This window comes from Nannospalax galili, unplaced genomic scaffold, assembly GCF_000622305.1.
Source record: "Nannospalax galili isolate Female #2095 unplaced genomic scaffold, S.galili_v1.0 scaffold251, whole genome shotgun sequence".
NCBI classification, from domain to species: Eukaryota; Metazoa; Chordata; class Mammalia; order Rodentia; family Spalacidae; genus Nannospalax; species Nannospalax galili.
The window spans coordinates 871,823-882,882 of NW_008329576.1; the positions used below are offsets into that span (position 1 = coordinate 871,823).

The 11,060-nt window shown below is 49.2% G+C and overlaps 1 protein-coding gene across 3 annotated transcripts in view; it reads right to left on the reverse strand.

The window, feature by feature from the left end:
- Nucleotides 1-767: 767 nt before the first annotated feature.
- Calcoco1 (calcium binding and coiled-coil domain 1) overlaps nt 768-11,060 on the reverse strand; it is a 24,050-nt gene continuing 13,757 nt past the window's right edge. For 2 of the 3 annotated variants that reach the window (XM_029566447.1, XM_029566453.1), the window contains exons 7-16: nt 8,931-9,021; nt 5,585-5,740; nt 5,155-5,409; nt 4,607-4,732; nt 4,078-4,173; nt 3,678-3,786; nt 3,273-3,472; nt 2,794-2,900; nt 2,517-2,588; nt 768-1,726 (exon numbers count right to left, since the gene is read on the reverse strand). In XM_029566447.1, coding sequence (XP_029422307.1) covers nt 1,549-1,726; nt 2,517-2,588; nt 2,794-2,900; nt 3,273-3,472; nt 3,678-3,786; nt 4,078-4,173; nt 4,607-4,732; nt 5,155-5,409; nt 5,585-5,740; nt 8,931-9,021 — 1,390 coding nt within the window. In that variant the 3' untranslated portion in view covers nt 768-1,548. The remainder of the gene's footprint in view (nt 1,727-2,516; nt 2,589-2,793; nt 2,901-3,272; nt 3,473-3,677; nt 3,787-4,077; nt 4,174-4,606; nt 4,733-5,154; nt 5,410-5,584; nt 5,741-8,930; nt 9,022-11,060) is intronic. The other variant, XM_008838876.3, reaches the window with a different exon arrangement.

Here is an 11,060-nt window from a genome sequence, read left to right on the forward strand (position 1 = left end):
AGAGAATGAGATGGGGTTGCTAGGAGACAGACGTGCGAGAAGGAAGGATGTAAGATGTCATCCAGGTGGGGTAGGAAGGGGGGTGGACCCGACAGTTTCAGGTGGACGGAGACAGAGAATTGTGAGGGTGGTCCACCCAGTGACCCTGAAGGGAATGAAGGGTGCTGACAGGGTGCTCTTGGGACAGAGAACTAAAGAGCTGTAGCCATATGTGGCAGGGCACACTGAGAGCCTTGGTGAGCATGCAGGTCCTCAATAAATGCTTTATGATGCTATGGATGTGTGTCACCCAGAAAGCTGGTTAGGGTGGACGGATGTATTCCTGTGACTGTGGAATCAGAGTGTGCCTGTGGGTGAGGATGCAATGCAAGGAGGTAGGGATGGGAGGACTCAGATGGTCTGCAGACAGAAGCTTAGGGCCCATTTCACTAGGTGGTACTCAAAGGTGTGCACTCTTGACAGGAGTAAGACATCTCTACTGGCTCTGGGTGCAGGAAGGATGACCATGGAAGGTGAACGTGTGAGCAGTGGATGCCCGCATGGCCCCTGCCCCTATCAGTTGGCGCCCTTCTCACATGTTCCAGGCCAGACCGCCCTGCCTTGGGATAAAGGTTATTTCCTCCTGCTCTGGCCCCTGGTGACTAGCACACCAGAAGGCACATTGAGAAAGTGCCTACCCATCACCTTGCCCCCACCAGGATCTAGGAACACGAGGCTCCTTCTGCTCTAGTCACTCCTCTTGGTAAGAACACACTTTATGACAACGGTTACACATATCATATAAATATATTTGTTCAAACTACAGATAAGGGGGGGATAGAGGGGGAAGGGAGCTCTTATTGCTGTGGGGGACCTGGAGAGGGGGAGGGGCTGGGAAATGGGGACACCTGGGAATCCCTCACCCCTCCAGCCCTCACAAAAGGCACAAATACATTTCTTTTCCATTTGAGGACACGGGTATGGAGTGGCCATGAGACAATACAGGAATCCTTAAAAATACAAAAGAAACCTCCAAACTTATCTAAGGCTACAGAAAAGGCTGGGGAGGGGTATAGTGTGAAAGGCAACAGGTAACAGAGGAACCAGTGAAGCCAAGAACTGGGAGACCTGATGAGGTTATGATGCCCATGCTGCTGCCCCCATGCAGGCCCGGGAGAAAACTGAGTAAACAAACAAACCCCAAATAAAGAGAGTGGAGTGCCCCAGGGGTTGGCTTTGGGGCATCAGAGAAGGGTACGTGTGTGTGTGTGTGTGTGTGTTGGCTGTGTATCCAGGCTAGCGATGGATAATTCTGTTCCCACAGGGGAAGGCCTTCCTTATCCTGGCACCTGAAAACTGCTTTCAGAGCTAAACTCAGCCACAGCTTTCAAGACACACTTCTGTCTGGGACAGAGCAAACAGACAGGAGGATGGAGTTAGAAAGCTCGGGATGAATGTAGACGCAGGCATGGTTCTTAGGGACAGAATATCATAGAACCCAGTGTGATGGGGTACAGGCATGAAAGCAAACTGTGTGTGTGTGTTTTGCACATACTAGGGACAGTGAGGTCACTCAAAGGTGAAAGGGTCCTGGGTGCTGAAAAAGAAGTGTCCATCCATGTGGTCCTCCATGGCGTCCTTGTCAGTCTCAGAAGGGAAGCGTTCCTTACAGATAGGACACTCCTTCCATGGAGGGGCGGCTGGGACCCCAGTGCTGGTCTCTGACAGAGGACCCACTGCAAAGCCACTAAAGACAGGTAGGGAAAGAGGAGGAAGTCAGAAGTCAGTGTGCTCTGGTGCCTTCTTCATTTTTTTATTTTGAGTTTTTGAGACAGGGTCTCAGACTTGCTATGTAGCCAAAGATGACCTTGAACTCCTGATTCTCCTGCCTCCAGCTCCCAAGTGCTGGAATTTCAGGCAGGGGCTACAACGCCTGACTTCTGTGGTCTTCTTGACCTGTGGATCCCCAGGAGCAAGACCCATGCATTCAAGTCCTCACATTTTCTTGCTCCTAGTATGCTATCCTGGTCATTCTCTGTTCCAGCCTCTCCTACGGCATCTTTCTGCACACCATACTCCAGATCTCCATGCCCTGTCTTTATGAGTCCCTGCTGGGGCCTCTAGTGCAAGGCCCATCCCCCAATCTGCAGCTCTCCTCCCTCCATCTCCGTCTGCTGCCTAATGAGGCTGAAAATGAGTCTGACACCGTCCTTCATCTTTCTGCTCCAGCCGAGAAAGATGACAGCATCCCTGCCCTGAGCCCGGCTCACTCCAGGCAGAGCTGGGGGCCGGGTGATAAAGTCTGTCTTCTCCAAGCCCTGCCCACTTGACTAGAGCAGGAGAGCAAGGCAGAAGGGGCAATCTGATACCTGAATCCCCTGCCCAGATTCCCTTCCCAGAGTTCCCCAGGAAGTCAGGGACAAGGCACAGTGTCTCAGGCATAGCCAGACAGATGCTGATGCTGGATTGCGGTCTTCTCTCAGTGTCCATCCCTAGGCCTTGATCACTTTTCTTTCCTGAGGAGCCTAGGTACCCACCTGGTAGCTGGGGAAGGGGTAGGGGCAGAAGAGAGGGGAAGCAGGGCAATTTGGGCTCCGTGGAAGATGATGCTAGAACAATACAGAAGCCAGTCAAAGGAAGGGAGAGGGGTAGACAACCTGAAGCCACCTGGGATTCATGGAGGTGGGTGATTTTTCAGTTAACCACACCAGAATTCTCTTCTTCTTGGCTGGGCCAAGAGGGGGGATGCTGGGGACAGGGCATGGTGGCTATTCACACACTGAACCCCCCTGCCCCCCAATCTGCTGCCCTCACCTGGCCATGTCATAGAAGGCACTGCCCAGTTCTGGGAGCAGCAGGTTGGTCTCCTCGCCCCCATTCTGTACAGCTGCCATCAGGACTGACTTCTCATCTTCAGCTTCCTGGTATCAGACACAGGGCTGGGTTTAGGGTGGTGTCCCAGGGTGTGGAAGCAGCATACTGGGACAGGTAAGGACTGAGAAGCCAAGGCTGGGGCAGTGCAGAGAGTGGCAAGAAGAGTGAGGCAGGAATGGCATTTAGCTAGGGCTGGTGGGTGAGGGGAGGGGACCCGGAAGCAGCCAGGCTATTGGTCTGTCCTGGGTTTGGGGTGGTTCTGTTGGTAGACTTGAAGAAAGGCTAGGCCTGCTCTCCTTCCTACTACCTGGTCCCCCAAAATAGGAGTCCTGTATGGTATAGGCTTTCTTCTCTGGGCTGGGGTTCAGGTGTGGCCCTATTGCCTGCTTACTGATTTGCATTTGGGCTCTCATACTCACTGAGTCAGAGCTGCTGTCCTCAGCCAGTCCTGAGAGGTGGGGAGCAATGGGAGCTGGCTGGCTGATGACAACCAGGGAAGAAGGCTCCCGGGGCCCAGGGGGAGAGGCTCCTGTGTCTCCACGCTCACACAGGCCATAGGGCGGGAGCCTCATGTCCTCTGGGGACTCGTCTTCTGAGTCTGTCAGAGCTGTAGGGCGGCCTGTGGTAGGGGAGGCAGGGAGAGAAGAAAGGTTAGCCAGGCTTCCCCTGAGGAGGGGAACAGTTCAACTAAAGAGGCCCAGGAAATGGGAAGGAAAAAAGAGAAACACATGGAAGGCTCGGCAGCTCCCAGGGCATGGCATGGAGCTTTAACCCACAAAGGGAGGAGAGAAGAAAAGGTGTCATGAGATTGGGGGTGTACAGACTCATTCCTGCAGTGGCCTCCTCATCCTCTGTGGCAGCATCTTCATTCCACTTCTCATCTGCCACCTTCTCTAGCCGGGCCTCCAGCTTCCTCATGTACTCTAGCAGTTCCTGGAGTTGAAGAGGAAAAGTCAGGTGCTAAAGCTTGCAAGGTGCCAACCCTGCTGGTATAGTGGCCTTTCCTGTACACGGAGCCCTCTCCACCCTGTGCCTCTCTCCCTGCTCCTGGCATTCCTCCCCTGTGGTAAGCCAGTTCATTAGAAGAACCATGGCTCCCTTTTCAGCTTCTGGGTCCTCACAGAGATTCTAGTTTCTGAGTCAAGAGAATACCAAGAAGATGCAGAGGTTTCAGTCCCCAAGCCCTCAGCTTTGGTATCTAGGGCCCGAATTGTAGGCTCTTACCTGTTTCTCCACCTGCAACTGCTCCTTTTCCTTCTGGAGCACACGTAGGGCTGACCGCAATTCCGTCAGCTCCCGCTTACTCTCTGACAACTGCACCTGAGGGAAAAGGGTTTGTGGAAACTGGAGCCTAGGATGTGCCACCAGAACCTGGTCCAACAGTTAGACTAGGTCCTCTCTGTCTCCACACACATGTGCTTCCTCTTCTAGGCCTTGGTCTTGGCCCCTGAGACTCATGCTGAGTCCTACTCATGCTGAGTCCTAGTCTGTCTCTTAATTGTGGACCTAATGACTGCCTCAGGCTGGGGTGAAGAGGCATTGACAGTATCAGTAACCACTCTGTAACTCCCTTAAGTCATCCCCACCAGGCCCTGAGAGCAGAAAGGGGCTGTGCACATGCAAACCAATGAGGACTGAGAGGTCTGCAAGTGAGAGGTCACCCAACATAGATTGAGCCCAGAGCCAAGGGACGGTGAAAGCTCAGCAATACATCAGGACACAGTATGGAACCCATGGTGGTGGAGCAGCCTACCAGGCTAGAATCCTTTTCCCGGGCCAGCTCAGTCTTGAACACGATACTCTGGCTCCTCTCCTCCTGTACTGCCTTCTCCAGCCGGAGGATCTCCGCACTCAATTTGAGGATCTTGTCCTTCTCAGTCTGGAGATGGGCCAAAGGAGGATGGGAGGGAGGTGAGGACCAGGGATGCCATGGAAATAGCATTGCCCTCACCGGTCCCTTCCTTTATGGGACTGAGGGACTATATTATTTCTCAGAAATTTCCTTTTTTGTATCTTTCTCACTTCTGATCCCCCCTGAGAGCAGGATAGGACATGACAATGAGGTGCTGTGCTGACCAGGAATGGGCATTATGGCAGAGCCTGGTGCCTATGACAGAAAATGTTCCTGTACCTAGCATGGTAACTAGGGCAGATGCTATGGTGACTGGGACTGGGATTCCCTGTCAGGGCTCATCATGCCCTCACCTCAAGTCCTCCAAGGATCTCATCCCCTCTCCCCTCCTCATAGGGCACCTGACCACAGGTGGAGTTCCTGAGGTGGGGGCAAGGGTCACCCTCTACCTCCACATTCTGCAGCAGCCCTGCCCGTTCCTTGCTCCACTGGCACTTCTCTTCCTTCAGGTGCAGGCTGAGCTTAGCCAGCTTGCCGTTGACTTCGGCCACTTCCAGACGGCTCCGGTGCAGCTCAGCTATGGTGCGGTCCCTGGCTCCTGCTGCGCTGGCCAACTCCTCCCCAAGAAGGGCGGCTTTCTGCTGGCTTTCTGCTGCAAGCTCCTGGACTGCTCGAAGCTGCTCCTTCAGGGGCTCCAGCTCAGCCTCCAGAGAAAGAGGTGGAGATCAAGGCAATCACTTGTGAACAGGGAGCCACCCTCGTCAGGGCCCAGGATTATGTTGTTTGCTTTAGCTGTCTTTCTCACGTCTCTCTGACCAACCAAATGTTTCTATGCTAGAAAATTTTCACTGCTCCCACTGCCTGGGGGCTTCCACTCACCACTTTCTGCTGGGCCTGGCCTAGGGTATCCTTCATGTGGGCCACCTTGTCCTTCAGTTGCTGAACCTGAGCACCCTGCTCCTCTTGCTGGCCCTTGGACTCCTGTAGTTCTATATTTAAGCGACGGGTCTCCTCTTGGGCCATTTGAAGCTCGACCTGATGGAAACAGAAAGCAGGTAAGGACTAGGGATGAGTTCTGGGGTGGCCAGGGGCAGGGTGCTATCTTGTGATGAAAGTTATCAAGGTAGATTTCTTAGACTTAACACAGGTGGAAGCATCCAGCTCTCCTCAGCTCTTCTTGGGTCTTTAGCTCAAGGGATTCAATCTTGAATATCTCATCTCCAGCTCTAAATGAAGCATCTAGAACATCACAGCCTGGGGTCTTACATGGAGGTACCCCACATCCTACTCTGCCTGTCCTACTTTCCCCTTAAATCAAAAGTCTGAGTATCTCCTAAGATGCAGAATATTACACCTCTAATCTCAGACTTTTTCCCTTTTCCCTCCTCTCCCTTCCCCTTCCCTGTGTCTGTCTCTCTCTGTATCCCTTCTTCCCAAACCAGGGTCATGCTATATGGTTGATCTGGATTAGCCTTGAACTCACAGTCCTCCTCCTGTCTCAAGTCTCCTGAGTGCTGAGTACAGGTGCATGCTGCCATGCCTGGCCTTTCCTGAGCTCTCTCTCATTTCTGTTGACTGTTCTAAGGATCTCCCACTTCATCAAGGCTGGATACCTTGGTGTTATGCTTGGCTCTCTTCTCCCACTAGCAGTCCATGGAAGAAAGCAACAGCTTCTCCATTCTCTTCCCTGGTCACAGCCATCTTTTCTATCACTGCCACAGCCACATTAGCTCAGGCTCAGTCATTCTTGTTTGGACGACTGAGTAACTCTGCAACTAGTTTATTTTCTACAAGGCAATCAGTTCTTTTCTAAGGATAGTTCTTTAAGTACATGCCATCTCCTACCTAAAAGTCATCAGTGGCTGGGTATGGTGGCATATGTCCTTAATCCCAGTACTCAGGAGGCAGAGACAAGTGGATCTCTGTGAGACCAAGGCCGGCTTGGTCTACATAGTGAGTTCCAGGCCAGATGGGGCTACAAAAAGACACTGTCTCAACAACCCGCCCCCCATCAAAAAAAAATATCAATGCTTCTGTTTAAAGAGAATAGACTCAAGATCCTCTGCCATCTCAAACTCTGTACCCACATGTTCCCCTAAGTCACTTCTTCTATCTTTCTCTGTACTACTTAAATCCAACCCACTTGTTCATCTGTTGCATATATACACACATACATAAGTATACATACATACATACATAAGAACATACACACACACACACACACACACACACACACACACACAGATAAATTTTTTTGAGACAGGGTCTCGCTATGTGGCTCCAGCTGTCCTAGAACTCAATATGTAGACCAAGCTGGCCTTGAACTCACAGAGATCCACTTGCCTCTGCCTCTTGAGTGCTGGGATTAAAGGAGTACAACACTATACCTTGATCTTTAATATTTTTTAAGACAGGGTCTTCCTATGTAGCCCAGGCTGGCTTCAAACTTCTGGCAATGCTCCTGCCTCAGCCTCTCCAGTGCTGGGATTACAGACATGTACCAACACATATGATCAAACCCCACCCCTCCTTCACTGCTGAGCAAAGGGGTTTCTATGAAGCACAAGGTTCTGAGGATATAACTGAGGGGTTCTGCAAATATTTTATTTGAATTTGTTCTGTTTTTCTTTTTTGCAATGCAAAATTCCTTGTACATGCCAGGTGAGAGCTCAGACTGAATTATAATCTCAGCTCAAACTTGTTCTAAGTTATTAAAAGTTGTTTAAAACATTACATCAACATATAAGTTAACACACTGAGGAACATCAATCTGTCAATGTGTGTTAAGTTAATTCACTCTTTCATAAACCTCTGAATAAAATTTCTTCTGTACTTCCTATTGAACTGAAGAGTAAACTGAGATTGTAAGGCTGACAGATTATAAGGCTGACAAGCCACATACCTGTATGTGACTCAAGGTGTCCAAAGTTTGACTTCCTTCCTACCTATCTACCTACTTAGAAAGTCTTAGCCTAGGTTGGCCTTGAACACAAGGCCTCAGCCTATATTATTATTATTTTTTAATGTGTATGCTTGCATGTAGGTAAGTGCGCCCGTGTCATGCAATGTCCGCAGAGGACAGAAGAGGCTGTTGGATCCCCTGTAACTGGAGTTATGGGAAGTTGACAGCTGCCAAGTGGGTGCTGGGATTCGAACCTGGGTCTTCGGTAAGAACAGTCAGTGTTCTTAACCGCTGAGCCATCTCTCCAGCCCTATTATTATTTTTTTGAGACAGGGTCTCCCTGTAGCCCCAGCTGGCCTCGAACTTGCTATGTAGACCAGCTACTTGAACTCACAGAGCTCTGCCAGCCTGTCTCCTGAGTACTGAAACTAAAGACACGTCCACCACACCCTGCTTCACGTCCTCTTTTTAAAAAAATTTAAAATATATGCATGTGAGTGCACCCGTGTCGTGCAATGCCGCGGAGGTCAGAAGAGAGCTTCAGATTCCCCTGGAATTGAAGTTAAGGATGGTTTGTAGCCGCCATGTGGGTGCTGGGAATCGAACCTGGGTCCTCTGCAAGAGCAGTCAGTGCTCTTAACCGCTGAGCCATCTCTCCAGCCCCATGTCCTCTTTTTAACAGCATTTGTGTTTGTGTGTACATGAGTATGCATGTGTGTGGGAGCCAGAGGTAGGCGCTGGGTGTCTTAATTGCTCTCTATTTGCCAATTTGACTAGACTGCCTGGCAAACAAGCTCCAGAGATCCTCTTGTGTAGCATTATAAGTGTGTACTTGAGTCTTTTCTAGGGCTGGAGAGATGGTTCAGTGGTTAAGAGCATTTACTGCTCTTGCAGAGGACCTGGGTTCAGTTTCTACTGTCTATGTGGTAACTAATAAGAGTCTAAAATGCCATTCTAGGGGATCCAATGCAGGCACTTTTCTGACCTCTGCAGGCACTGCATGCACAGATGCACTTATATACATGTAGGCAAAACATTCATATACATAAAATAGTAATAAATAAATGCTTAAAATTTTTTTCTAATGTCTAATGAGATGTGTTCTCACTCTCTCTAGAATTCTGTAATACTGTATTAGATGTCCCTTGTGATGTTATACTCCACGTTGACTAATTACGATTCAAGAGTAGATAAGACACTGTGGAGTAGAGGGTACACAGGGTCTTCTTTACATTTTCACCCCTATGGGTGCCCAGCATTCAGAAAGGCTCAATGAACACTGGCTGAACAACTGAGGAAGCAAACCAGCTTGGACCCCCTTACCTCACTCTGCTCCTTGTCTGCCTGGAGTTCTTTCAGTTGCCCCAGGAGCTTTTCTTGTTCCCGGGTCAGAGCCTTCACTGTGTCTTTAACCCTGTGAACAAAGACTGACATGTGGATCATCGGGTCATCCAGCGGTGTGCTGAAGCACTCAGACCTCTGACTCCTGCTCTTCTGCTGGTGCTGCTGGAGGCCCAGGCCCTCACCTTCCTCTGGGATGCTCATGTCCCCAAACCAGACAGATGGCTTGAAGTCCCACGAAACCCAGATTACTAGTTCTAAGGCATAATCATAAACCACTTTTCCTTTCTGTTTACGTATCACCTTGGGCAATATTCACTTAAGAAATGATGGCTCCCGGTTTCCACTCAATCAAGAAATGAGAATCCAATCTTCCCAAGATAGTGGGAAGTCACTGTTGATTTTAAACTTGCTGTAGACCAGAAGGTGGCCTGATACAAATGTTTTAGTCTCTGCAGGGCACGTGGTCTCTATGGCAACTCAACAACTCCAGCTGCACTGCAGAAGCAGTCATGGACAACTGTGTGCATGAATGTACATGGAGTCCCAGTGAAACTTTACCTAATGAATACTGATATGTGAATGCCATGTAATTTTCACATCACAAAGTATTCTTCTTTCATCTGTTTATCAGTCACCAAATCATATAAAAATGGGTGGTAGGCTAGATTGGGTGTATGAGCTACGGTTTGTGGGCTCCTGGTCCAGGTGTCTCTGAGAACGCAGACATCTTGTCCCTCCCTAGGCATGGCTAGTACATTATGAAACAACCTCTTGGATCACTGCACTTACTGCTCTGAGACTTTGGCAGAACATCTCTTTCCTTTAAAAAGTTTTTTTTTTTTTTTAATAGTAAATTTACTAATACCAAATGAAAGAAACCTAATGATTTTTTTTTTTTTTTGGTCTTTTTGAGACAGGGTCTCCCTGTAGCCTAATGACATTTTTTGATGAACAAAAGAACTGGAGTGTTTAACTTGGTAAAAAAATATCAAAGACAGGCATGAGAGTTGGTCAGTAATGTGAGCTGGTGAGTATTTATGCTATTTAATAGAAATACACACACACACACAATTTTTTTTTTTTTTTTTGAGAACAGGATCTTACTTGCTTATATAATTCTGGCTGGCCTGGAACTCACTGTGATCCTCCTGCCTCCCCCTCTTAAGTGCTGGATTATAAGTGTAAGCTACCATACTTGGCTGAAATAATAGTTTTCTGACAGAACAAAAAAATTGTCTTCTCTGAGGTGGTAACTAGGACCCATTTTTAAGTTATAGGAAAGCAAAGTTTCACTCTATGTAAGAGACACAAAAGTGACAGCTGCTCAATACTGAAAGAGGATGTCCCCTGAGGGTGACTTTCTCTTACATAACTTCCACCACTCTCAATGTTAAGATTCTGTGATTTATACATTTTCTCATTGAAGAGATACCATACACTTCTGGACTGCCAGCTCCAACGTTTTTCTCCCTTTTTTTCCAGTGCTGGGGACTGAACCTAGGGCCCGGCACATGCTAGATAGATTCTCTTACCTCTGAGCTATGACATCAAACATTTCTTTTTTTTTTTATTGTCTTTTTGAGACAGTCTCAAAAAGACCAAAAAATAATTAAATAAAAAATAAACTTACAGACTATCCTCAGGCCTTTTGGGGTAAGTCTATAGCGCAGCTCTCTGCGCCAGGACTCCCTAAGCCACATTCACCCTTCCATCCTGCTCGTCGTTCTATGCTCCTAGTTTGAGCCCTGTGTCATTCCTAGTCTTGGGGCCCCAGACACCTAGGGAACCAATACTGCTTCCTAACCCTTCTCACCCAGAGCAACTCAGTCCCTTTCTTGGGCTCCAGGAGTACCACTTCTGGTCCTGGCCCTGCCCTCATATCCCTCTACTTCCCTGGTCCTCCAACACCCGCCAGGGCTAACTCTCCTATCCTCAGGCTTCTTGGGGTAAGTCTACAGAGCAGCCCTCCGTGCCGGGGACCAACTCAGTGCCTTTCTTGGGCCCCAGGAGCACAGCTTCTGGTCCTGGCCCCGCCCTCACCTCCCTCTACTTCCCTGGTCCTGGAACACCCGTCAGCCTCTTTCTGGGGCTGACAGCCTCTTTCTGGGG